Source organism: Erithacus rubecula (genome assembly GCF_903797595.1).
Source record: "Erithacus rubecula genome assembly, chromosome: 23".
Classification (NCBI taxonomy): domain Eukaryota; kingdom Metazoa; phylum Chordata; class Aves; order Passeriformes; family Muscicapidae; genus Erithacus; species Erithacus rubecula.
Window position 1 is genome coordinate 1,222,139 of NC_136675.1, and position 27,876 is coordinate 1,250,014.

General features: G+C 48.8%; 2 protein-coding genes across 6 annotated transcripts in view; one reads left to right on the forward strand and one right to left on the reverse strand.

The window, feature by feature from the left end:
* The window catches only part of EPB41 (erythrocyte membrane protein band 4.1), a 74,684-nt gene extending 54,662 nt beyond the window's left edge, over positions 1 to 20,022 (forward strand). For 4 of the 5 annotated variants that reach the window (XM_079325788.1, XM_079325790.1, XM_079325789.1 and 1 more), the window contains 5 exons: positions 11,563 to 11,691; positions 13,692 to 13,793; positions 14,238 to 14,318; positions 15,756 to 15,863; positions 16,754 to 20,022. In XM_079325788.1, coding sequence (XP_079181914.1) covers positions 11,563 to 11,691; positions 13,692 to 13,793; positions 14,238 to 14,318; positions 15,756 to 15,854 — 411 coding nt within the window. In that variant the 3' untranslated portion in view covers positions 15,855 to 15,863; positions 16,754 to 20,022. Of the gene's footprint in view, positions 1 to 5,012; positions 5,027 to 11,562; positions 11,692 to 13,691; positions 13,794 to 14,237; positions 14,319 to 15,755; positions 15,864 to 16,753 lie in introns of those variants that run through there. The other variant, XM_079325792.1, reaches the window with a different exon arrangement.
* Positions 20,023 to 26,222: 6,200 nt separating this feature from the next.
* Positions 26,223 to 27,538, reverse strand: TMEM200B (transmembrane protein 200B; the record flags this gene model as incomplete). The annotated part of the gene is made up of 1 exon (XM_079325901.1): positions 26,223 to 27,538. One exon carries the CDS (start codon positions 27,536 to 27,538, stop codon positions 26,255 to 26,257), a length of 1,284 nt encoding a protein of 427 aa, XP_079182027.1. The 3' UTR covers positions 26,223 to 26,254.
* Between the last annotated feature and the right edge of the window lie 338 nt (positions 27,539 to 27,876).

Sequence of the window (27,876 nt, forward strand, 5' to 3'; positions counted from 1 at the left end):
AGCGGAGGTTGGCTCAGCTGAGGGAGCTTAGAGCCAAGTTTTTCCTCTCCTAAGTACACTGGGGTTTGACCAGGGCTGGCAAACTAAAGGGAGACAGAGCTACTGAACAGCAACATTCCCACAATCTTTCCTTTCTTAAGCAGAAGTGCTGAAGCCCTTGCATGGTCCTGTGTGCTGATTCAGTCAATTCTGGGGTTTTATCATTCTTTAGACTCCAGAAACAAAAATGCTAAAACACAGAGCAAAATTCCAGGAGTTTGCACTGCTCCTAATGCCACCCTGCTTGTTCCGTGAGATTTCTAAGATTTACAGTTTTTCACTTGTTCAGCAGAATTTTCAAACCAATCAAAATTTTGATACTCTGGTCAGAACTTTGGAAAAACATTTTGTATCTGCTCTGCAGTCTGGCCGTTCCAAGGGAGTTTCCAGATGCTGGGTTTTAAGGGCACTGTAGATTAGGAAGCTGTCAAAGACCACATTTTGTACTGCACCATTCCTGTTTCAAATGCCTCAAGATTTTTCTCACCATTCCAATTCCAAAACACCCTGGAAGATTTTGGGCATACACATTTCTGGGAGGGCAGGCACCAAACACACATGATCCTGATGCAGATGCTGATGAGCTCTGCAGAGAGATCATGGTTCTGTAGCTCCAGGGCTGGTGTCACCCAGGCCACCAGTGGCTCTGCTCCCCAGGGCAGTTTATTTTATGTTGAGAAGAGTTGCCCTAACGCTTTGCACATCTCCAAGTGTCATTTTGGGCACTTTCCATCTGTCATTTTTGTTCATCTCTCTCTGTCTTTCTTGATCTTCTACCACGAAAGCAGACACGGGAACGGCCTCTGTTAGTACAGGATGAAGACAAACTAAAAAAGCAGGAGATACCTACTGAGACAGCCATTCCCCGGCCAGCAAGTGAAGCAACTCTTCCAAAGGTTTCTATTGCAATCCCTGAAGAGCAGAAATCACTCAAAAAGTGTCAGCTGTACTCTAGCCTTTTTCCTTCTCCACGTATTCCCTTTATGATGTCCTTTCTCGTGGTCATAGCACTGACTGTTTGGTGGCTGCTCTTCCTCTGAGTGGCAACAGGGTCATGTTGAAACCTCAAGACCAAAGCTCCTGAATTTCTTGGCTGTAGTCTCTGCTGCATCTTCCTTGTCCTGGTCTTTGATCTCCATAGTTTGCTGTCCCAAGGAGGGACACCCCGTGACTGTGTGCTAATCCTGCTCTGTGTCCTTGTGTGGCTATGATGGGACCTGGCAGGAGTAGTCGTGGATTCCCAGGTCCGTTCTGAAGTTTCCTGTGGTGAAAAGCAAATTTTTGAACTGTGTTCTCAACTGCTGTGGGAGGGCAGATGTGGGGAGGAAATCACGGGAGGAGAGTCTGGTTTCCCAAACCCCTGGAAGACTTCCCATAGGAATTGCTGGAGAGTTGCTTTTAAGCTTGTTTTAAATGTAAGGTATTCACAAGCTGAAGAACATTTGACACTGATGTAAAAGGGGCTTTACAGGAATCTGCTGAATCACAGAATCCTGGAATGGTTTGGGGATTGGAAGGGCCCATAAAGATCATCTTGATCATTCAGGTCATTGCCTGACCTCTGCTATGGTCAGGGAACCTTCCCCTGGACCAGGTTATTGCAGGTCCCATCCAACCTGGCCTTGGACACTTCCAGGCATGGGAGTCCACAGCCTTTGTGGGCAGCAATGGTTGACTCTCTAGGAAGAACAATGGAATCTAATCCATAACCACTCAATTTCTAGGAAACTCAGTTTGGCATTTAAATTAAAAGTGCTGGTTCTTACTGCTGCTCTTGGTAATAATTTAGGGACAAGGTCAGCTTTTCACCTTTGACAAAGTATCCCAGCTTCTCTCTCCACCCCTGTTCTCACATCCAAGAAAATACATAGTGTTGTAGGAGAAAACCCATTGCAAGGAGATATTTATTGTAAACATAGATTAATATTTTTTTTTAATCTGATGGTCTTGGTGCACTTGGGATGTGTTTAATTTGTGTGGAACTAACTCATGCATGTTTGCTCAGATCATAGGGATGGAGTTACCTGCTCTTTGACCTTTCCCTCTGTTGGCATGTTGGCTTGGCCATATCAGGACACACTTCTAATGTTAGACCCCTCGATTGTTTTTGACTTCTTTAACCAAACCATTGCATGCTGGTCGTTGTTTATTGCCCACAATGTAAGTGTTTGGATGATGCTCCCATTTAGCCAAGTTATCCTGGCTGAAGTGTGTAGGCTCCAGCCCAGCTGGATTGAGCAGAGCTGGTTTGTAAGCTGGAGGGAAGGTGGGACTTTGTGTCTAAGGGGTTTCTTTTCTGTAAATAGTAAATGACAGGGCTGAGCTGAGCTCCCCATTTCTCCTTTCAGCACTAATCCGTGTTCTCCTGTGTCCACTGGAGGACTGGGCTGGACACAGTCACTCTGAGAACACTCCCCACTGTCACCAGTGGTGGCAGCTGCTCCAGCAGCATGAAGGAGAAGGGAGCAGGCCTTTATTATGTGGATGAAAATGTGTGAATATATATAAATACCTGTATTTATAACCCTTTCTAGATCTCTGTCTGTGTGAACACTGTTATTTAGGAAACTAGCAGATAAGCTTGAAGGAATAAGGCAAACATGGCATGTGCTGTCTGATCTGAGGGTCTGTGGGGTATCATGGACCACTCAAGTCACCTCAAGTGCAGGTTGAGGTTCTAAATGCTGTCTCAGAAACTTAGGTTGCTAGTGAAACCCTTTGTTTTAATCCCACAGGAATCTTTCCAGTTCCTCTTGTAACCTGCTCCAATTAGTTCACCAGTTTGTGCCTTTAGGACTTTGTTTTGTGAGGATGCTGATTTTTCATATTCTTCCCTTTTTAATACACTGCCTTTAATACACAGTCTTCCTCCTTTGGCACTAGGAAGTGTAGAAGTCTGAGGGTTGTTATCCAGACATAGTCTGGTGTGAAGGAGGGTCTTGGCAGGCTGTGGCCCTGAATCCTTGGGAGCATCCTTTGGAATGCACTTGGACTCCAGCAGATTTGGTGTGGAGTTTAGGAAGACAGAGGCAGGCCCTGGAGAGCAGAAGTGGTTCAGGATGCTGGGGTGCCATGTGCTGTGCAGAAAATGCAGGATGGGAGAATCAGGAGATACTTGTGGCTGGAATTCCCTGCCTGCATCTCCTTCCCAAAATGTTGTTAACAGTTGTGATGAAGAGCAGGGATTGTTCTCCCCAACCTGGCATGGAGAGGGAAGAAACAGGGGTTGTTTGGATCTCTTTGTCAGTTTTCTGTCCATATTTCCTGGAGGTTGAACTCATAGATGTTTCCTTCCCAAAGCCATTCCTCGGGATCACTGCTTGGGATGCTGCAGTGAGCACTGCTGAGTTGACTCCATTTCTAATCCAGTGACAAGAACCTGGAAACCACACTGGTGGCTTTGGGAAAGCTGTGGTTTCTGTAAATCTGTCACCCATTTACAAAGTACCTGAAGTCTTTTGCCCAGAGCCACCTTAGATCTATGGGAGTGCTCAGGATGTCTCATCCCAGTGGGATAAGAGATGGGTTCTGTCACCTCTGCTCAATTTCTGTAACTCTTTAATTCAAATGGTCTCTTTCTCTCTTTTTTAATCTTGAGGTAAGGCTGGTTGTCATCAGCAAAAAACCTTGGAAACTTTACACTCTGACAATGCTCAGGAACATTTTTGGGATTTATATACCAATTATCACTACAGAGTATAAAGAAGATGAACAAATGCTTTATATTTCTCTGGCAGTTTATAGGAGAGTTATCCATATTCATCCAGGAAAATATGATCCCTCCTGACAGAGGAAACTGTAATGTACCAGGAACAGAAACCTCATCTGTCCAGCACCCTAGGGATGTTCCTGCTGGACTACAGCCCCTTTCCCAGTCGCTCCTCTGCTTTTTTCCCTGTTTGCTTGTGGTGCAAAGGGAGTGACAGTCCATGGCAATCCAAATAAGGTCTCATTCCTGCACATTCTGTATCCTGTTTGTGCACATTCCATATCTTTTATACCTTGGTGCTGTGGTTTCCCCCTTTTCCTGTGATGTCAGCACAGGTTGTAGCACCGAGAGGAGAATTTTTGAGTCCTGCTGTCATCCCTGTGCACAGGGAGAACTGGTTTGCTCTAGTGCTTTTTAAGGGCTGAGGTCTCAGGGGATCTGTAAAGGAACCAATACAAGTATTTTGCTCCTATTTTCCTCAGGAACAAATTTGCTGGGAGCACCAGCAGCTCCTGACTGCCTGCCCCGACACCAGCACCCGTTGACACGGAGATTCACACACCCTGTTCAGACTGGCTGGTGCAGTGCCAGGCTGTGAGTGATCAAGACCTGAGTTATCCCTCCTGCAGGGAAGCTGGGAATTTCTGCAGCATGTAACCTCATCCAGGTTGGCTTGAGAAATCCTGTTTTTTCAGTGTGACCTGCTGCAGGAAATGGCATTTTGGTGACTGGCACTCTGGTGACATAGGCAGGAGTAGTCTGCCAACAGTTCTGCCTGGTATGCTGTGGTGTGGTCACTCACTCTTTGATGCTCATGTGTAGGATCCCATTGGGAGCTGTTGAGGGTTCAGTGCTTCCCAGCATGATTGGGACGGTTGGATCCACACTCACTTCCTGAATCTCCTTACCTGGATTCCAGCTCTTCTGAACATCACCTAAGACACACAGGAGTTTCTTGTGCTTTCTTGCTTTAGGAAGAGATGGACATTGGTATTTTGAAGCAGCAGATGTGCCAGAGCCAATAGCTTGGAACTCCAATTCAGCTCTGAGTCTGTGATACTTGAGGTCTTCATTGCAGTAAAACAACATCCCTTTTTCTTTTTCAACTGCTAAAAGGGAGTTGATAAATGAGGGTATTGGCTGCATCTCCTCCCACACCCTGCCTCACTCAGGGAGTGATGGAAAGTGAGCTTGAGGGCTCTCCATGGGCAGCTCAGTCCAGTATTCAGCCAAGACTGGCTCCCCTCTCTTGTGGTGTGTTGAGTAACTAGTGAAGACCCTAAAGAGTAGCCATTCCATATCTCCCTCCTATCCTGAAATAATCAGGGGAGGTGGATTTCCTCAGCACCAAGGGAAGTAGTTTGTGTTTGGAGGGATGAGACTTGGCTGTACCAACAGCTCCTAGGAAGGCTGTTATAGAATCATGAAATCCCTGTGTTGGAAGAGACCCAGAAGGATCATCAAATACAGATCCTAATGGTTATGGGCAAAGTCTTTCACTTCACATCAGTGTCAGTAATTTGTCCCTCCAAGAATTGTTCCACTGGTTTATTGGATTTTCTTTTTTCCTTGTCATGAGTTGATGGTACCTGTTCTGACTTACAGGATGAGGGAGGAAGCTTTCTGGATAAATTCAAAAAAAGATTAATGCAGAAACTCCTTGGTCTGTACTTAATAGTGGATGACACTGGAGAACCTGACAGAGGTGGTTCTTGTTATGTCTCTGTTTGCATCTGTTGTGGTTTGTGTGGTTGGAGGGAAGGACTGGCCTTGGTTTGGGCCCGTTTGGGATCTTTTAGCAATGGTAGACATTCTTGTTGGATCAGTCTGTGGGGACTAGAAACACTTTCTTTTTTACCTAAAATGCTCTCTTTTGGAACACTTCTTTGGTTTTGTATTTTTTCTCAGATTTTTTCTTTGTAAATATGTATATTTATCCATTAATAAATGTTATTGCAAATCACATCTTTCTTTTCACTGCTTATTAACCAAAAAAGCTATATATGATCTGTGTTAATGACTTTCTTGGACTAACCCTTTCTTTCTCAAAGCAGGAGTTATCAGACCCTCAATCATTGCTGATGGCATTCACAGTGTAGGGTCTGCTGGACACTCTTGAGTGTGGGTTGGGTGCTCCTGGGGAGAGGGAGTACACAAGGCTGCAGCACTAAGTTGTCAAACTGACCAGAATAGTTCAGGCTGAGGATTAAATGCAGCTTGGTTTAAGACAGGCTTTGTTTACAGGAGTCCTCTACCAAATGTTTAATGTCACTCTTAACACCTTCTCCCTCTTCACTTTGTAGACTGTATGGTAGGGAAAATGAATTGCAGAAAGCTGTTCTGAGAGCAAAAGTGAGGCAGCTCCTGCACAGCTCAGCTACAAGAGACTCTTTCCCACCTGGTGGGACAAAAATGCCCCTTTTGGGTTTTGTATGTGAAGAAACCACATTCCTAATGAACCACTGTTCCTCAGCTCAGTGATACAACATGAGCTTCTGGTGGATTTTTTTCTGGTTGAAGCTCAGGTTGTGTTTTATGGCTATGACAAGAGTCAGTTTTAAATCCCTGGTTTTGTGAGATTACAGGAAGGCAGATCTGGCTGCTCATAGTGCTGGTTCCCGAGATGAGCCTGGAATCAAGGCAGAGCTGTAACTTCATTTATGGAGTGAAGGAAGTGGAATGAGCAGCACAAAATTGATGGCATTTATAAACCCTGATTTTATTCCCTTTTCACCTGCTGCTGCTGCACTAAGGCAGCTCTTGCAATGCCACTACTTTGTTCTCTGCCGAGGCATTTTGGAATAAAAAGCCCTTCATGCAAGAGTACCTGTCTCTCAAAAGGGATAGGAAGGAGACCAGTGGGAGTGAGCAGAGGAATCTTATTGTCCAACAACCTTGTTTTGATAATTGAAGTATTGATCTTGTGGTTGATTTGTGTTGCCAAGTCATCGATGCAATGATAGGAGGTGGTTGCTGTGTGTTATATAATACATTGGATCCTTGTTCATGACAGAATTTAGTCTTTCAAAGGTTTGGACACATTGTGTTTTCCAGCATTACTTTTAATTTTGGTCAAAATCTCTTTTATCCATCTGTTGTCTGAGTAGACTGGTCAGGAGGTTGTGATCAGATCAATGGCAGTGAAAAAAATGCACTGAAAACCACAAATGCATAGGTAATGTCCATGCTTTTCAATGTCAGGGTGCTTTGAACAGTTTCTAAACATTTTTAATTTTTACCTTAAGGCAAAGCAGTTCTGTAAAGCAGTGGTGGGTACTGTAAAATAAGGATCTCTTGTTTTCTGCTTTATAATACTTTTTACCCAAGTGCTTTGCCAGCTGTGAGGTTGAGCATCAGTTGATCTGGGAGCGCTCTCTGGTGAGTGTGGTTTGCTGCAAAGCAACATCATCTCCTTGTGCATCCCTAGACATTCACTCTGAGCCTGTGAGCTTCTGTGGATCCTTGTTTGGGGATAACCTAATAACAGTTACCAATTCTATTGCCATGCTGGGAAAGAACAGGACTGGGAAGTATTAGCCAGCTGGGATTCCCAGCGTTTGCTGTGGTGGTTGTAGGGAGTTACTGTGTGCTATAACTTCATGGTTTTAGTAATTTTATTAAATAGTAACTGGCAGTTGACATAATTTTAGAACTCCTTAAGTTTTCTGCAGGATAGTAGTCTGATTTGGGGTGGGAATAATGGAATATTCAACAGAGGCAGCAGCATTAAAAAAACATCTACTCTGACAGCACAGGGCAGTTGGGTTATACAAATAGATCCTGATCCAAAACAGCAGCATCTTGAAAAATTGCAGGCAAACCAATTTATACAAAACCACTTTCTGAGAAAAATAAATCCTTTTGGCCACTGCTATCAAACATGAAATTAAGCCTGTTATTAATTTATCCCCAGTCTGAATTATTGTGTGTCACTTCATTGCAATGCTTCAGCTGTGTCTTCAGGGACACAAAGATTTGTATTTCAGGGGTGGTGCTTTAGTTGCGTTCATGTCTGGGTCAGTTTGTTTGTTCTGGGACATTGCATCCTGTCTTGTATTTAATTTACTCTGTGTTTGACTGCTTCATGCTTGATTCAGGCCTCAGTGGTTTGGGGCATGTCCCTGGAAATGAGTGGTTTGGCAATCCAGGCACCTCTCAGGTTTCCTGGGTCTCAAGGTGAGCTTGGAACTCTGCAAATCTGAGCCCTAAACATAGGGATGCTTTGGCATTTGCAATTTAAAACAGATCTTGATAAGATCAGAATTTGTAACAGATGCTGAAATTCCTAAAGGGGAGTTTGACATAGATAACTTTGTCTAGAAACAAATATCTTCCCATTAGTTTATCTTTGAGTGGAATAGGAAGGCAAGGCAAGAAGTGCTTCTGATCAGTTGATCTTATCGGGATTTCATTCTGTCTTTCCAGCTTTCATGTTTGCTGCTGCCCTTGCTCAGCTGGTGACCAGAATACGCACGGCACAGGCTCCATTCCAGCTCTCCCTTCCTTTATGCATCTGTCATATGAGATGCTTCCAAAATGCAAATTATTCTATCTGTCTGTGAAAGGGAACTGGGAGGTTGTTTTGACTGTATACAGATTTTTGCCTCTTAAATACATCAGTGTTTGTGTAATTGCTTAATCTTCTTTGTTTTATCTGTGATTCTTCTCTTGGCTGAGTAGTGTTCCAGCTCTTACATAAGGAAATCTCACTCCTAAGGCATGTTCCATTAAACCCCAGAAGATGAATTGTGTCTTCTCAAGGTCCCATGACTAATTTGCAAGGTTTAGCATTTATAATTAAGGGAAGGTCAGGATGTTGGCAGTATATAAATTCAGGTTTTATATCAAGAATACTTGGCTGTACACAGCTGATAACCCCATTCATGTTCTGTTTTGTGGAATATTGTGGTGTAGAGCCTTGTGTTAGGAAATGAGAGTGGAATCTGGATATGTTATCATAGAATATCCTGATGGGGGAGGGACCCACAGGGATCATCCAGTCCAGCTCTGTCCCTGCCCTGCCCCCAGCAATCCCCCTGCCCATCCCTGGAGCTCTGGCAGTGCCCATTCCCTGGGGAGCCTGGGCAGTGCCAGCACCTCTGGGGGAGGGAAGAACCTTTCCCTGAGCTCAGCCTGAGCTGCCCTAGCCCAGCTCCAGCCCTGCCCTGGGTCTGTCCCTGTCCCTGGGAGCAGAGATTGGAGCTGCCCCTCAGGAGGAAGCTGCAAATTGCATTGAGGTCTCCCCTTAAATATGCCTTTGGAGAAACATGTGGAAGTGGGTTTGGATCAGAAATAACCTTTCTCTGTGAGCAAAGTCTGTGCCCATCTCAGTGCTGCTTGCTCTCCCTCCACTTCTATTAAATGCATTTTGCTAAGCAATATCCCAACAACTTAAGAGAAGCACAAGAGGCTAGAAATTCTAATAAATAGAAATCTTACACCTAACCTGTCTGCAACATGAAGAAGCAGAGAACTGAGAAAAATGCCCATAAAAAATGGGGGAAGAGTAATTTGAAATTAAGCTAAAAAAGGCATATATATGTTCCTACATAAAGCAGCTCCTGCTGTTATCCTACCATTGAGCTGTGCCATGAGAGGAGGTCAGTTAAAGTGAAGGCTTCTGGGGTATAAAAAATGGATCATACCAAATAACCCACAGGGTTCAGGTCTCACATTTTAAGTGCAAATTATAGTTTTTTTGATTACCCAAAGAATCTTGTCAGGAAGTGAGGCAGCAGTTTCAAGGAGTTAAAAGCAGAATCAGGAGATGGTTTTCAAGTAGTGGGTGGATTTTATTGCCCGTGGAAGTTCTGGATGTGCACAAGTCCCCACTGGATACACTGAAATTATTCTAAACTGATCAAAAAGTACTTAGTGGTGTCTGTTGCTCTAGGTGCAGAGAGTTGTTTTCATATGAATTCCTTAAAATTTTGGGAGAGTGGATTATCAATTACCAGGAAGGCTGTGTCAGTAAATGCACTGTGTTCAGCACAGAGGTCTTCCATTGTCCAGCCCCACTGTTGCATGTGTTACTGGAGATGTGATATATGATAACCTGATGTTTGCCTTGATGCCTTCTGACCTCCTGTTCTCCTTAACTCCCTGCTCTCTTTTTCTCTCTCTCTCCCTGGCCTTTTTTGTGTATCCATTTCTTTTTAGAAAATGAGTGACTTTATCTCCCAAGAGGATGTGGCTGCTGTGGCAGAGTGGAACAGTTTTAACTCTGGCTTTGCGTGGGAGGGCTCAAAGCAGTCGGTAGTTTTTAGTGAGACTCCAGTGGCACCCTCGTCACAGCCTTCTCCCAGCTGGCACTTTGGTGCTTCCTCCCTAAGCAGCGAGGAGGAGGAGAAAGAGGAGGAGGAGCAGGAGGAGGCGGTTCCCAGCGAGGAGGACCTAACGTGTGGAAAGGGGGTTTGTGTGCATGTGGAGGACGCCTGGGAGCTCTGCGAGCTGGAGCCCTGCCCCAGCCCTGCCACACTTCCCTGGCAGCCCGGGGCAGGAGAGGAGGAGGAGGTGGCAGAGGATGCTGAAGACAGCTTTGCCTTTAGAAAGCCACATGGCGAGTGTCCCGAGGCAGAGGCTCCTCCCAGGCTGCCGGAGCTCATTCGCTGTTCCCAGGTGTGAGCCCAGCTCCTGCTCCCCGTGCCCTGGCTGCCTGTGGAGTGGGAACACAAACACTGCAGCAAGCAGGCACCACAGAGCTGCAGAGGACGTGGGTTTGCTTGGCTTGGACCCGTGCTTGGAGCTGCTGCATCTCTCTCAGTCAGTGCTATAAGCCCCTCTCAATTTATCTTTGAATTAAATATGAGCCACTGTCAATTTGTCTGTGCCTTAAATGTGAGTCCCTCTCAATTTATCTTTGTATGAAATACAATCACCACAGTGCAATGCCTTTTGCTCTTCTTGGATTGAAGCATCCTGTGATGTTCCCACAAAAAAGCAATATTTAGGCTCAAAAACCATGTAATTTTAGCTCCCTAAAAATTTTGCTGGCTCTGGCTGCACTGGTGGCTGACCCTCAGCACAGCACAGCAAATTTGAGGTGCTGTCCAGTGTGTGCCTTTGTGCTCCAGACAGTGGGAGGGATTTTTGCCTGCTCCAGTGTTGATGTTGCTTTTGGTTCAATAGATGCCTCTCCCCCCCTAATGATCATGGTGACATCTAGCAGGATTGGGGATGGTGGCAGAAACAGCCCTCTGGGAAAGTGCTGGTGCTGAACTCACTCTGTCTTCTTCTGGATGATCATCAGGTGGTGGAACAACTGATTTCTCTCCACCATTACTTTTCTTTCTGTTTTATCTGACATTGATTTAATAAAAGTTAAAGATCTGATGAGGATTTTTAATAACACAGTGTTGCTCTTGAGGTCAGGATAAAGGTGCTCAACTGTGATCAAGTCTTTGCCCAGGGTTGGCATTAATCCTGACACTGGCATTAGCAGATGAGGGTCTTCTCCTGGCAGCTGGCAATGAGCTGCTGGTAATTAGAAAGTTAAGAATCAGTGGAGACAGCATGTGGGCTGTTGTGGCACACCCATTAAACCCTTAATGCCTGGTTTGGGCTGACCAGAGGCCATGGTGTGGGGAGGGCCTGGAGGATTTTTCTGCCTATCTAATCCTCATGCCTGATCTCTGCCCTTGGGAGCAGTGTGTTGTTCCAGAGACTTAAACCCAAAGATTTCCAGGCTGACCTTGGTTCCCACAGTGCTTTTATCAGATCAGTGTCAGAACACTTTCCCAGCAGAACAGCAGCCCGGTCAGGATGTGGAGATGGGAACTGGGTGTTTACAAGGTGTTTTTAACCCTGTCTCACAGCCCCCACTAGTGAAGACACAGACTGTCACCATCTCTGATGTGTCCAGCGCCATCAAAAGTGAAATACCCACAAAAGAAGTCCCTATTGTCCACACAGAGACAAAGACCATCACCTACGAAGCTGCACAGGTAAGGTGTGTTCTGATAACTTTCCTAGGGGCTTAATTAAACACAAGTAAATGTATTGTTTCAAATCCTCAGGATGAAACAGCAGCACCTGCCTGTCTCTGCACATCTGAATGCAGCACAGGCATTAACTGATGCTGTGGACACTATTTCCAGCTGCATCTGGTATTTGTAGAGGAGCAGTGGTTTTGCTGTCCTTGAAGAGTAATTACTTTTTCAATATGTGCTTGCAAACAGAATTTATCTTCAGCCACTGGTGGCTTCAGGGTGTGGATCTCTCTGTAGAAAGTTAACCTGAGTTGACCATTTTCTGCAATAGATGCTTTGTCTTGTTTTCCCAGCTCCCCCAAAGAGGCTGTTTATGCCTCTTCAGAACTTGGTCTATAAATTACTTGGCCATCCCTAGGTTTCAAGACTGAAATGGTTGTTAAACACCAAATGTTTTATATAAAATGTAACCTCAGTGGGTATGTAGCGACTGGAAAGTAAAAATCTTAGTGGACTAATGTTATGAAGCAGAGAATATTGCAGCTATGGGTTCATTGCTGAGGTTAAAATTAATCCTCAGTCTAAAACAGGTTTTAATCACACAATCACAGGATGGTTTGGGATGGAAGGAACCTATGGCTCACCCAGTTCTAGTCCCCTGCCATGGGCAGGGACACCTTCCACTATCCCAGACTGCTCCAAGCCCAGTTCAGCCTTGGACACTGCCAGGCAGGGATCCAGGGGCAGCCACAGCTTTTCTGAGCACTCTGTGCCAGGGCATCCCCACCCTGACAGGGAACAATTCCTTCCCAATATCCCACCTATTCCTGCCCTCTGGCAGTGGGAAGCCATTCCCTGTGTCCTGTCTCTCCATCCCTTGTCCCCAGTCCCTCTGCAGCTCTCCTGAAGCCCCTTTAAGCCCTGAAAGAGCTCTGCGGTCTCCCAGAGCCTTCTCTTCTCCAGGCTGAACATCCCCATCCCTCCCAGCCTCTCTTTATGTATTTGAGGTTGTGGAGCCTGTGTCAGCTTGGCTTTGCCATCACTGTGGCTGTCAGCAGCAGCACGTCCTCTGCTGTAGCAGTGAAGTGACTGTAGGATGTTGTTATGGGTGCAGGAGTCTCATGATTCCTAAGGAATGCTGTGGCTGCTCAGCAGCCTCCCAGCTGCAGCATCAGGGCAATCATGGTGGTGAGCATTGCCCTGGCTTTCAGCAGGTGTGTAGGTGAATGGAAGAGTTTTGCTCTTAACTGGTAAATGAGAAGGAAAAGGGATCTCCAGGGTGGCCATGTGTGCACACGGTGTGATGTGCCATGAGATCTCTTCCAGACTGTGGAAAATGGTCCCACCTTGTGGTAATTCCAGATACTGTCCCAGTGCTGAGTGAGGATGCTGCCCATGGACAGCACAGCCAGGATGAGCTGGCCAGGATGACTTAGTTTGGGATTTTTGACAGATCTTGAGTGGTCAAGTCAGACACGATGAGATCCAAGAACCAGCTCTAAAAGTTACTACTGTTTCAGCGAATGTGTGCATGTTCTTTGCTCCTGCAGAGCATAAAGTAAGGAATATGCAGGGTTGTCAGGAGGGAGGAAGGGTGACAAGTACCTTCTGAATCAGATTGTGCTCTTGGCTTTGTTGATCTCCATGGGTGCAGGCAGGTGCAATTTGGGATTGGTATCTTTGTTGGTCTCCAGTCGTGGTTCAGGTGTGGATGGTATGACCAGCACTGCAGGGCCAGCAGCATGCTCAGATTTGGGTACATCCCAGCTCTCCCAGTCTGAGGGGTGTCACAGGTCCTCCCTGAAGGCTCTGTGCTTTTCCAGCCTTAAAGCTCAGGGACTTTGAGCTTTCAGAGACCTGCCCAGCTCATGTGCACCTGGGCACAGGTTGACTTGTGTCTTGTGGTCCATGATGGAGCTTCTGTCCTCAGAGTCCTCTGTCTGGCTCTGGTGGTGTGGAGCCCCTGCTTCTGTCCCCACTGTCAGGGACTGATGGCCTGTTCTTGTATCCCACAGACAGATGGTGGCAATGGGGATTTAGACCCTGGCATCCTGCTGACTGCCCAGACCATCACTTCAGAAACCACCAGCAGCACCACCACCACCCAGATCACCAAGGTAACACCAGGGAGCACCACAAAACACTGGTTCAAACAACAGCCTGACAGAGAGATGGGCAGGGATGAATGAGAGGGAAACAAAGTTTTTGGAAGGTCCTTTAAAATAGATGATTAGTACCTGGAACAAAGCACGAGGTGTTCAGTTTTGCCTGTGTCAAATCTGTGGATTATGCATTAATTGCAGCACAGTCTGGATACTGACTCTGGCTGACAGCAGGAAGAACTGCACTCTGAGAAAAAAGCTCCTCCCTGGCTCAGCTATAAAAAATAACTCTTTGACAGTTTTTTCTTGAGCAGCAGCAGTTTTCCATGTGACTAATGCTGAGTATAACAGCACTAGTTGGTGACACTATTTTTGGGTGCCATCTTTAGATAGGCAGCCCCAGTGAGCTCAAACTCCTCTGTACTTCTACACTAACAGCAGTTTTTCCTTCTGTTCTAGACTGTGAAAGGTGGCATTTCAGAGACACGGATTGAGAAGAGGATTGTCATCACAGGAGATGCAGATGTAGACCATGACCAGGTAGGAGTGTGGATATGATCCAAAAGAGTTTCCCAGAGCTGGCAAAAATCAGTCAGGCTGTTTGTTCAGTGTCACCAAAAAATGACCTGGATAAATTTTACTGGGGTAGAAATAAAACTTAATATTTTTATAAGCTGTGGTTTCTCCATCTCTGTAAATGTTCTAGGCCAGGTTTGACAGGACTTAAAGCAACCTGGTCTAGTAGCAGGTGTCCCTGCCTATGGCAGGGGGTGGAATGGGATAAGGTTTTAGGTCCATTTCCAACCAAGCAATTCCATGATTCTATATCAGTAATAAATTCCTTTTTGGCATTATGCATCTGAGCGAGAAAAGCTGAATTGTATTCTGAAACTGATGTTGGCAGCAAAGTTTTGATTCCAGAATTGTTTTGGATGGTTGTAGGCTTTAAAAAAAAAATCCATAAAAAGGTGAAATAAAAGTTTTCCTTGACATCTGGCTGATCTGCATTCATTTTCCCATAACTCTGAAGCACTATTGCTACTCTGTAGTGCCAGAAGTCATTTCAGAGTGCTCAGCACCTGTGTTACATCTCTTTAGCTTTATATGAAACCTTTCTCATGACTCAGCCTCATTGGCCTCTTGCATGTGTTGGAAGTGATGATTTTGTCATCAGAGAATTATACTTTTAATTTAAATTTAGTCACAAGTATTGTGGGGGTGGAAAATACTCTTATGACAAGATCTAGTTTGTTAACTCCAACAGAAGATGTCTGAGATGTTTGAAATGTGCCTATCACACTTGCTGGAAGAATAAGCAGGTTAAGCTTAATTGCTCTCATCCATCTTCTGCCATGGGGCATGGTGAGATAGGGGTTATTCCTCAAATAGTGCTTTTCCTTTCAGAGATAATATAATAGTACCAGAAGTCACCAAAGTGTGTGGCTGAAGTCCTGGAGGCAATGTTGGGCACCATAGTTTAAGACCTAAAACAATTAGAGAGATTCCAAAGGAGGCTGGGGACACAGTGAAGGGTCAAGAGGGGCCATACGGGGGGGGCTGAGGGCACTCAGTGTGTTCAGCTGAAGCAGAGGAAACTGAGGGCAGAGCTCAGCAGGGGCTGCAGCTCCTCCTGAGGGACAGCTCCAATCTCTGCTTGCTGTGATAGAGGAAGTTTAGGCTGGAGCTCAGGGAAAGGTTCTTCCCTCCCCCAGAGGTGCTGGCACTGCCCAGGCTCCCCAGGGAATGGGCACTGCCAGAGCTCCAGGGATGGGCAGGGGGATTGCTGGGGGCAGGGCAGGGACAGGAGCTGGACTGGACTGGATCATCCATGTGGGTCTCCTCCAATTTGGGATCTTCTGTAATTTTATCAAGTGCATCTACTTTTCTGGAGTTCCTTGTGCCCTTGGGTATGGTGGGTGCCATGCTCTGACACACTGTGACTTGCTCTAACCCCTGCTCTCCTGTGCTGTCCCACAGGTCCTGGCACAGGCAATCAAGGCTGCCAAGGAGCAGCACCCAGACATGTCGGTGACCAAAGTGGTTGTGCACCAGGAGACAGAGATTGCAGAGGAATAGCTGGGCTGTGTGAGTAGAGACCTCCTTGGGTGGGAGTGGGGGCTGACTGATCTTTGTGCGCAGCAGATTTGGGTAAACAGGGTCGGAGTTGAAGTAAAATGATCATTGTTCTCTGCTGAGTTCTGCTCAGGCTGTTCCTGTCAGATCCATGGAGGCTGATGAGGCAGTCACTAATTAGACAGACTAATCCTGTGGAAATAAGCCCAAATGGGTTAAAAGCTACACAGCTCCTTCCATGAGGCTATTTTGCCTTCCCAAACATCCATGATGTGCTGGGAGCACACGATGCTGCTGTAGGTGCCCTGCCCAGATCAGTGCCTAGTAACCCCTGAGCTGGACCCCAAGGCTGCCTGGAAATCCCATTTTCTGCATTTTTTATTAGTTTGGGAAGAATCTGCTAAAGGAATCCAGGAGCTGTCTGTGCCTCAGTGCTTTAAAGCCCATCCTGCCCCATGGCACTGATCACAGAATCCTGGAATGGTTTGGGTTGGACGGGACCATAAAGCTTATCCAGTCCCATCCCTGCTATGAGCAGGGACACCTTCCACTGACCCAGGTTGCTCCAAGCCCTATCCAGCCTGGCCTTGGACATTTCCAGGGGTCCAGGGGCAGCCACAGCTCCTCTGATCACCCTGTGCCTGGTCTCACCACCTTCAAGAGGGAACAATTCCTACCCAATATCCCATCTAACCCTGCTCTCTGGCATCCTTGTCCTATTGCTCCAGGCTCTTCTGCAAAGTCCCTCCCCAGTTCTCCTGGAGCCTCTTTAGGCACTTCTGACCTGCCACTGGTGGGAGCTCTGCTGAATTCAGTTCCCATCACTTCAGAGAGGCAGATTCCTGTCTCTTCCAGTGTGCTGCTGTTGGTAGCTGTAACTTATCCTCTTCCTTTCTTGCTAGGAAACATTCGTGCCCGTGACACCACCAGGAAAAAGAAACCCAGCAAAAGTACCATGAAACCACCTGGAGCACAAAGACCTCAGATTTCGAACTTGACACTCAGAGACATTCATATCATTTATTAAGAGTTGCGCTTTGACATTTTACTTGGGATTTTTCCACTGGATCCTATTGGACATAGGGTTTTGTTTTTGTTGTTGTTTTTTTGGTTGGGTTATTTTTTTTTTTTAATATATATATATCTATTGTGACAGAAATATGCCATATTTCTAACTGTACTGAATATTTTTTACAGGTTTTCAATTTTGCATTCCTTCTCACGCAAAGCCTCTTCAGACACAGAATCCCACCTTGCAGGGCTCCAGGGCTCCCTGTTTTAACTTGTATTCCCTCTGCCTCATCAGGGATAATGGAGCTGGACCCGTGCATATTCCATGCAGGAATGTGCCTTCACAAAGCCATGGGTCCTTCTTCCAGGAGAGTCAGTTTCAAGAGTTGGACTTTGTGCAGCATTTCCAATTGCTTCCTGATGATTTCTGTAGCTCTGGGGAGCTCCAGTCCCACTGCACCCCCTGGGCTGCTCCGAGCTCCCTTCCCTCTGGGCTCCAGCCCTGAGGTGTGATCACAGTAGGGTTTTGTGGTGTTACCTATGCACACATCTGAATAGTTGACTAGATTTAAGGAATACTGGAAGTCGCTTCAAATATCTTATACTGTGAATTTTAGAGCTTTAAGAGGACTGTGATAGCATCTCACCTTCTTCCCGTGTGTCTCTACCGAGTGCTCCCCACCTGTTTGTGTTTCCTAGATGCCATTAAATTAAAAAGCCCTTAGAAGTGTGTATTTAAGGTGTTTGGACTCGGGATGCTATTAAGGTAGGCTTGTGCAGCATTCACAGGAACTGAGCTTTTTGGTGTCATAGTTTTTCACTTGTTTGTGTTCATGATTTTTAAATTAGGGAGGGTTTTGTTTTTTTGGTTTTTTTTTTTTTTTTTTGCTAAGTCATGGGTTGGGTGTTTTTCCTCCCCTTACACTGCTATTTAAAGGTGAATATGTTACCCATTTCCAGAGCATGTATCCCACTATCCTTTAAACAATCCTTCCTAGGCCTGCAAGCTGTATTTGCAGAGGCTGAACAAGGAATTTCAGGAGGTGTCAGGTGTTGCTGGTTGTGATAGAGCCAACCACATGGGAAGTGTTGACATTGACTCTTCCATGCTGGCCTGAGAGTCTGGATTTGGCTTCATGACCCCTTTGCTGGAATGAAATATCAGGATGCTTGTCTGAATCTTGAGGCTGAACTTACAGACCCCCAGGGCCATCTCCAGCACAGAGGGGGTGATGCAAAAAACATTATTTCAGGGGTTGGATGTGCTCCCACTGCTCTCTCAGCTTCATGGGAATGTTCCTGACTGGTTGGTTTGTCTTTCCACCATTTAAATTCAAGATTCAAGAAGCAGAAAATTAACCAAGCTCTGTAAAGAGTCTGCCCAGACATTTGTGAACACTTCAGTCCACTTGAGGTTGTGATTTTGGGTTTTTTTTATGTATACATATACATATATGTATAATGTGGCACAGTGGTAGCTGAGGGCAGGGAGTGCTCTGCTCCTCAAGTGAGGATGGGAAGAAAATGGCAATAAAGATAAAAACTCTCCAGTTTTCAATTTGAATAATGTATTTCAGAAGTCACTGGATTTAGCTCAGGCTGCAATGACTCCACTGTTTAGCTGCAAACAGCTCTGGAACTACACTGGGGCTGGTGCAGCTTCTCAGCCTCAGGTGCAATTTTAATTAAGCTGTCAGTATTGATTGGAGACTCTGCTGGAGCTGCTGGATTTTGGCTCTCTTTGAGCCTTGCTGGCCCTGAGTCCTGCTCAGCCTTCCTCTGCTGGCAGCTGCCTCTGGGCTGCTCTGGTGCAGGGTCCCCTCCTGGGGCTCTCACCTTCCTCAGGGCATCATGCTCTGGGGATTTAGGGAGTCCTGGGCTGTAGTGCAGAGATTAAGTCTCCCTATCCATGTCTGAAAATTGCTGTCCTTCCTGACTCTGCCACACAGGCCCTGGGTCTGTGTCTCTGCTGTCCTCAGTTGGGCAATGCTTGCCTTAAACACCCAACGTGCTGAGCACCCTCTGGCAATGTCCTTTCTCTGGGAATTGAGATCTTTGCCACTCAGTCCTTTCTTCTCACTTGCAACAGCCCCCTGAGGAGGGAAGGGGCATGTGGAGCAGTGGCTGAGAGGATTTCTGGGATTTACTAGGCAGAGCCACTGTCATAAATTAAGTTTGTCCGTAGGACTTAAAGGCACTTGGCTATCAGGAGAATTTAGGGGAATGTGGTCCCTGGGTGTTCCCTTGGGGTGTCCCATGCCCTGAGCATGATGAGTGGGACAAAGCACACCAAGCAGGGCATTTCTGGGGTGAGAAACCTGCTGTCAGGAGGGGTGTCTCCTTTCCAAAAGATTTGCTCACTTTGGCTGCAGATGTCCCCATAGACTAGTCTAACCCTGTTTTTCTTTTTTCCCTACATTTTGGGTGGCAGGTTGTCCATTTTCACACTTCCCCCTGCTGAGTTCTTGCTTCTCCTGGAGTAATTTATACAAGTCTTGGCTTCATGTGCCCTTTGCTATCACCTGTCTGACCTCAGGGGTTCCCAGCCCTGCTCCTGCCAGCACAGTGCTCGAGTCAGGAGCTGGACAGGAGCCTGGGAAGAAGATACAAGTTAAAAGCAGAAGAAGCTTCTCTCACCCTCAGCCAAGACCGTGGTGGGGCTACTCACTCCCCTTCCACCTCTGGTGGGATTTAAAATCCTTGCTTCTGACCATGCTGTGTCAGCTCAAGGGACAAGCCAGCTAAGTAAGGTCTATTTATATGAATGTTCCCAGCTCTTCCCACTCCACAGATTCACCCAGAGACTGTCTTGATTGTATAATACACATTATATGGAAGCTATTTATATATGAATGTTTTTATAGAAAGGAAAGCAAGGAGCTCCTGTTCTCCTCCATTAAACTGGAATGGCTGCTCTGGTTGCCCAGTAGCAATCCCTGACCAAGAGATGTGTTAGCAGAGGACTGACTGATTTCTGGTTTTAATAAACTGTGGTTTGCTGATTTTCCTAATTGTACAATTACCGTAAGAGGTGGTAGTGTCCCAGCCTTAGAGATGAAACTTGTAAAAAACTAAAAAAATAATCTAGTTGAGAAGATGAAGGACTTTGTAAAATTTTTTTAAGGTGATTGTGAATTGTCTAGGTTAGGCGTTTACACTTTATAAAAATAGGAACTTTTAAAGTACGCAAAACTTTCTAGATCAACTAGTGATGGGAGCTGTTATTTTGGATTTTCATAGTGAATCAAAGGGAAAGTTGCCATAGCGATTAGGCACACCTAAGTGTTCAGTACTGCTTCTTGTATTGCATTTTTCAATAAATTTTCAAACAAAACTCTCTCCCTGGTGCTGAATTCTCTTCCTTCTTCTCACCTTCCTCCAGGTCTCTCTACTTAGCCTGGCTTTGTGGTGACTTGGTTTTATCAGACTAAACCAGAGCCCCCAAATGTAGCTATGATGGTGCCAAAGCTCTCCCAGTCTTGTGCCTTGGGTGCATTTTCCTGGGCTCTTGCTGCCTTTAGACTCTTTGAACAGTTCCTAGTGTGGTGATAGGTGGGACCAAAGCCCCCAAAAGGGCCAGAAGCAATTCCCAGAGTTCAAGTTTGCCCCAAAGAAACATCACTTGGTATTAAACCTTCCTTTTACCTGCAGAATTTATGGTGAGGTCTGTGCTTGGCAGGTGCTCCCTAAATGAGTGTGACTCAAGTTGGGGGAAATGTCAAATACACTGATACTTTGGTCCTATCTCATTTTTTTTCTGGCTGCAGCAGCTTTAGGCAGGACAGAAATAAGGCACAAAAAGCTGACAGGGCATCTTGGCTGCAGGCCTGACAGAGAACAAGAGCCAGATGGCCCAGTTAGGGCAGCTGAAGACTGGAAATTGGCTGGAAAGAGCTTCCCTGGGGGCAGGGGCAGACCAGGGGCTGACTGTGGTACCTCCCTGTGCCTCAGTTTCCCCTAATAGGCAGAAAGAGAAGGGTGGCATGTGGCATGTACTGCTAAAAATTGCTCCAGACACAGCCCTCACCTCTTCCACTGGACAGTTTGCTTCCAAGTACTAAATCTCTGTCCTGTAAAGCCAAAATTACCAAGGAGCCTCAGAAACTGACCCTGGAGAGTTGGGAAACTGCCACCACTGGAGCTGCTTTCCCGTAAGTGTCCCAGCAGTGTGACTCATGCTCAGCTCTGCAGCAGAGCTGTGTCCTGTTACCTGCCAGGCTCCTACCCTCCCCAAGCCACAAACAGCCCTGTTCTGGGGGCTGGGGCTGGGGGAGGTCCCAACACCTTTGGACAATGCACTGGTATGAGGGGTCATGGCTGGGCATGAACCACAGCCCCAGAAACATCACAGCTGGGGACAACCACCCAAGGAATGGCCATTGCTCTGCTGCACTTCGAGGTGTCAGTCCCCTGCTCAGCAGCCAAAACATCATCACCTGCTCCCACTCTTGGCCCTCTTGAACATTACCTGGGGAGCAGCTCCAAGCTCTGCCAGGCTCCTGTGGGTCCCAGTCTGTCCCACAGCTGCCACCTCCAACAGTAGGGGATTATGCTGGACTGCACCACTGTGTCCTGGCAGAAACACCATCATCAGCCTTGGGACTGCCACAGGGAGGAGACACGGGGCTAATGGTTCTCAAGGGGCTTCTGGCACGTCCCTGTCCTGGACTCACTGCAGGGACATCAGTGGCACCAGGAATATGGTCCCACATTGCCCATCCACCAAAACCATGGTGTGTTCCTGGGCAGGAGTGCTGCCATTGCTACTCAAACAACACCCCAGCAAAGGGGACACTGGAACCCCATCCAAAATGCCCAGGGGAGAAGTCCTCAGCTCATTGCCCCAGGGTACAAGGGCAGGAACAGGAAATACCCACCTTAATGCTCAGCACTGTCTGGGGCCATCCCAAGAGTCTGGAAAGGCTTTTCCTTAAAAATTCCCCCATTCCAGCCCCTCTGGATGCCTTTATACACCTCAAAGCCAGAGCAGGAGGGTGTGTGGTAATGTTGTATTTTGCATGGCTACAAGCAAGGGAAAATATTAGGCAAACAAACATGATGGCAATCCAGATGCAAATCAATAAAACCCCAACCCCTTGTCCCAGCTGCACAAGAGGCAGCAGCTCCTGGCAGGCTGAGTCTGTGCTCCTGGGTGGTCCTGTACCCACCCCAGCCCCCAGATCCCACACCAAAGGCAATGACTCTGTCTTGGAGGTCCCATCCTTTGGGAAGAAGCCACTAAAGTGTCTTCCCTTCATCACCCATCCCTGTTGCTTCCCCATGTCTCCATCCCAGAACTCAACCCCAGAACTGGAGGAGCAGGCATCACATCAGGAGGAGCAAGTTCCCATTCAGTCTCCAGCTCGTTCCAGCCCGGGCTATTTTTAGGCTGTTCCTCCCGTTTTTGGGGCTCTGCAGAGAGTTGCTGGAGTATCAGGGCTGGTCTCAGGGCTCCAGGGAGAATTGCTGTGGCAGCTGGGCAGTAGTGGTGCAACTCCATCATTTCCAGCTGGGAGAGCCCAGGGTTGTTCAACCCAGAGTCTGAGATAAACAGGGTCGAAAGGGAGGAATTATGTTGGCAATGGGCCAGATTGGACACACTGAGCTCAGTTCTGAGATCCATCACTGAGAAAACTGAGGCACAAAAGAAAAGCCAGAACCAGGTGGGGAATCGCCTCAGGTCCTGTAGCAGCTCAGTCAACGGCCCTGGATTCATCCCTCCTCCATCCCCAACCACCCAGGGAAGCTCCACTGCAGACTGCTGCAGATCCATGGACATCTTTTGCTTTTTGCCCCCACCACGGGCAGTGGTTCCTGATGGGCTCCCACACCAAAGCCTTAGAGATTTGGGCTCCAGCCCCATGCAGCACTCGGCTATCAGGACACATTCCGGGATGCTGACAACACTGAAAGAACTCAGGCTTTTGACCCAGGACCAGCCCCAGGGGGATCCATCCCACACTGCTCAGCCCATTTCTATAGTAGAATTAATGTGCAGAGCCTTGGGTGCCAGGGAACAGGACACTCCCAAAACCATAGGAAAAAAAAAAAAATTAAGCAACTACTCCCGAAGGCACCCCAGCTCCAGCCCCATTCCAGCTCCCCTGGCTACCGGGAAGCACTAGGATGGGTGCCTTTGGCTCTAGCTGGCCCATTAATGCAAGAGCTATTTTATAGCACACTCTTTGCTTTTTTTTTTTTTTTTTTTTTTTTTTTTTTTTTTTACATAAAGCAACAGAAATGAGCCTGTGCCAGAAGCGTGCAGGGTGTTTCAGACCCACGGAGCACCCGCAGCCCTCACAGCGCTCCTGCTCGGCCCTGGAAGGCAAAAGCCGCGCTCAGGTCACACCCCGGCAGGACCCCCGCGACAGGGACCCCGCTCCTGGCTGGCTGCGGGTGCGGAGCCCCCGCCCTCCCACACACCTGCACTGGCAGAGTGCACAGTGACCGCCCCACTGCGGGGACAGCAAGAACAGGAGCAAGAGCTGCAAACCCGCCAAGGGCCGAGCAGCATCGGGAGAGACTGTCCCCAGCTCTGATGTTGTGCTCTCTGGAGACAGAGGTGTCCCGGCAGCAAATCTGGAGACTGGCTGGCACTACTGGGATGTCCCCGGGCATGAGAGACCCTCTTACAGCCACCGGCAGGGTTTGCTCCTCCTCAGGGCACATCCCTAGCACACAGCCTATGGTAGTGGTTCCCTCAATCCATTTTTGGATTTTTTATCCATTTTATCCATTTTTGCCCCAAACTGAGCTGTCCTGTAGCCATGCACCAGCTGAGTGGGAGGTCACTTGGTGGTGGGGGTAACTGCAATTGGCCCTGGTCTCTCCATCCTTTGGTCCAAGGGACCCCAGGGATCCTTGTCAGCCTGGACATGCTGGTATTGGGGACAATCCCCCCATTTTCTTTGCTGGTGTTTTTGATGAAATCTCCCTTCTGTTGTGTAGGAATCTCCTTTCAGTGGTCACCTCCTGGGGAGGGATACCCTGGAGGGTGGCAACAGCTGGATATTTAGTCCAGACTGTTCCTGAGCAGGACAGAAAGTACCAAACACTGCACTCCACAGGATGTGCTGTGTGAGCTCTCCAGAGCTTCCAGGATTGTTCTACTTCACAGTCAAGCAGACAATGGAGGAATCCATCCAGGGTGTATATATTTACATTCTAGTTTCTGTTTCTAACCCAGCCTCATCCCTGCCCAGTTCATTCCCAGACACTTGAGGACAGGATACATGGCATCCATGCACTGAAACCAGCACTGCTAAAATCCCACAGACAGGGTGAGAACAGTGTCCACAGGTGGAACTGAACATGAGGGATGCTGCTGTCCCTGGAGAAGGCACAGGGTTTCATACCCTGCCAAATTAATTAATCAAGCTGCTTTGCATTTTGAAATAATCCCTGTGTGACTCAGAAATGCCTCTCCTGGAGGATGCTGCTGAGCTGGGAAGGAGGATGGGGCAGGAGGACAATGCTGGTGGCAGGCATATGGTCCAGGCAGGTTCCCCTGTGATACAGCCATTTCCCACGGTTAGATGGAGCCTCAGCCAGAAAATGAAGGGGAAAAATTAAAACAATCTCCCCCAGTAGCTTCTTGTGCATCTCCTTGTGGCATTTTGGACTCCAATTTCTTGCTGTCAGTTCCCAAAGCACGCCCAGGGCCTGGCATCAGCTCTGGCTGCAGCTGGTCAAGCCCAAGTAAAAAGTTATTTTTGGACATAAACAACCTTCTGGCACTTCCCCTGGGATGCTGCTCCCGGGCAGACCCCGATGGTGACTTTTTCTTGTTGCTGTTTTTGCATTGAATCAGTGCCTAAATAATGTTGAGATTAAGCAGCCAAATAAATAGCTGAGCTTGGGCTGGTATCACTCCCAGAGAACCCTCTGGGATGCAACTGGCCCCCAACTACAGCTGTCAGTCCCACCTCTGTTCCCTCCACTGGGGGAAGCTGTACCCAAGCCCTCTGGGAGGACTGGCATTGCAAACAGACACAGCTTTTCTCTGTAGAGCAGAACCTCCCCCTCCCCCCAAAACAATGTGGGGGATTGCATTTTAGGAGAAGAGGGGGCAGGGGTAGAAAAGGCAATTTTCCAATGATTTTGCTGGGATGTTTTAATCTGGAGAAGGATGTTGTTACCGAAGTTTGCAAGGTCTGACACACTGACACTTCAGACCAGAGAGGGAGAAGCAGAAACAGGAATAAATCCCCCTCCCAAACACTTCATACAGATAAAAGAGATATCAGCCATTCCAGAAGTCCCTGGGAAGGCAAAAGGCAAAGATCCCATCTAGGCTGCCACAGCCTCCTGAGTTGCTGGGGAGCAGAGCTGTCTTCATCCTAATGCTCCAACCCATCCTTTCACAGCCCCTGGCATCCCAGGGCTCCTCCAGCCTGAGACAGAGCTGGAGGGAGTAAGAAGGGATGGGATGAACTCCCAGCTCCCTTTTCTCCAGGAATCCACCCCAGTGCTGAGGCTGCTTCTCTAGCCTCACCCCACACAGCTCTGGTTCTGCATTCAACAGGCACCAAGTACCAGAGCAGCACCAAACAGGACCTCGCAAAACCAACGCTCCCTCACCTCTCTGCCCCTGCACATCCTTCCTCCCACCACCTGCATCCTTCATCTCACCAAAAACCAGCACAAACAAACCCAGATCCACAGAGAGGCTCTCAATTGCTTCACTCCAGGTGGGCAGCACCACCTTGCTTGCTGCCTGCAACTCCCTGGGCACCTTTTACATCCCTTCTCTCCATAAAAATCCCAAACCTTGCGCTTATCACCTCATCCTGTGAATGTTGAGCAGCTGGTTATGGAGCATCCCCTTCTCCAATGGAGCCTGGGTGGGGGCACAAGGTCTCAGAGACCCTCTGGATTGAGTGCAGCAGGTGCTGCCCCTCCCAAGCATCCCACAGGCAATAGGAGGAGGCAAGGCAGGACCACATGGCATCCAGATAATATTTAATAGCCCTGTTGGGCCTACGTGCTCTGGCCAAGCAAATTTTCTGGTGGGTTGAGGCTGGACAAGCGGACACCACCCTCCAAAGCATCTCCCCACCCCAACCCTGCCGGAATAAAGTGCTATAGGGGCTGGTGGGGCTTCACCTGCCCCCATGTCCCCATCCCACAATTTGTGTGGGGTCTCAAAGTGAGAACTCCTCTGGAAAAGCCACCAGGAGAAGGGCTTGTAAGGCCAAGGGCATCTACTGGGCAGGACATCCCACCTAGACGAGTTGTCCCCCGGGAGCGGAGGGTCAAGACCTTCCTCTTGGCATTGGCTAAAAAATGCTGCCCCAACCCCTGTCTGGATGTGGGGTTTTGGGGTCACTGGTGTGTGGTGGGGGCCAGGATGAGGGACTGGGATGTTACAGTCCCCAGAGGTGTAGGGGACATCAGACCCTCGTGCCCTGCTCCACCCCCACCACCCAGGAGCTGGGTCGGGGCTCGCTGGGCTCCAGCAGCCGGTCCGAGGAGTCGCCAGCGCTTCCCAGTTTGGCGCAGCCCACAAGGCTGCCATGGTCCAGCCGAGGCCAGCTCCGGTTCTTACGGTCCTTGATGGGGGCCAGCAGCAGCACCCCTGGCTGGCCAAGGTCCAGGGATTTGGAGTGTCCCGGGGTGTGCAGGTGCACATCGGGGCTGAGCTCCAGCAGCAGCTCGGCGCCAGGACAGACGTCATCCATGCTGATGACAACGTGGCCGCCATCCCCGTCCCCAGCAGCGCCATCCTGGCCGCAGGGCGCGGCGCCGGCACCAATGGAAAGAGGAGCCCGGGAGAGCCGCGGTGTTCCAGGGGGATGCTCAGCAGGGGCCCTCCCTGCCCCCCTGGCAGCCCCCCGCGCTGCCCCGTCCAGCAAGCAGTTGTTGAGCTTGATGATGGGCAGTGCCAGGGCGCCCACGGCCGAGGACAGCAGGGACTGGGCTCCAGCACGGCGCGGGAGGCTCAGGTTGGCCTCGGTGGAGCGGAGGCTGTGCAGAGAGGCCGCAGGGGAAGCTGCCGGGTGCTGCAGGAACTCGGCCATGGTCTGCAGCCGGTTGGGGCCGTAGCAGTCAGACCACTTGCTGCTGGGGCCGGGGCAGGGCTGGCAGGACAGGTCCACCTGGTAACACCCCTCCACGCACTCGGCACTGGCCTTGGGGAAGGACTGGCTGTCCCCATGCTGGCAGTGCCCGTCCTCAGGGCCGGTCCCCTCAGGCAGCCCCACTGTCAGGCCGTAGAGCCCCTTCTGCATCAGCTGCCGGGTCTCCATGTCCCTGTTCTCGTACAGCATTGTGTTGGCACAGATGAAGATGAAGAGCCCAATGCCCATGATGACAGGGCCGATCAGCTTCAGCTTCTCGCTGTGGGGCACGTGGTGCCCGGCTGCCACCTCCCTCCTCACGTCCCCCACCACACTGGCGTTCCCCGCGCTGGCCCCGGCGCCCCCATGTCCACGGTGAGGCCAGTAGCCCACCACAGCAATGGTCATGCCCACCAGGACCACGGAGATGCCCACCACGACGAAGGCTCCCGCCGGCGAGCGCATGCGGAGCTGCCCTTTCAGCGGGGGCTCCGTCGGGGGGCTGCGCCGCAGGCGGCGGCCCCGGCGCCGCGGGGGGACGGGGGGCGGCGCCGCCTTGGGCCCCCCCTGCTCCGGCTCCCGCATGGGCCCCCTGGGCTCGGCGCTCTCCGCAGTCATCGTCTCTGGCTCAGCCGCAATTCCTGCACGATGGGAGAAGGAAAGGTGAGAGGGCATCACTGGGGGTCCTTGTGCCCGGGATGCTGGAGATGGCACTGCGGGGACACTGGGAGCGTGGGGATGCCAGGAGCACAAGGACACCGAGCCCACAGGTTACAGCAGGCAGGGACAGCTTTGCTCTGCCCCACTGCTCCCTCCTTCCTCAAGTCACTTCTCTCTCCCCACTCGGCAGTGAAGGGCAGACGAGTGCCTTCCAACCACACTCCCAAAGGCCCCAGACTCATCCCTCTAAACCCCTGAGCTGTGCAGGAAGTGAGGACAGATGGGACCCTGCTGTG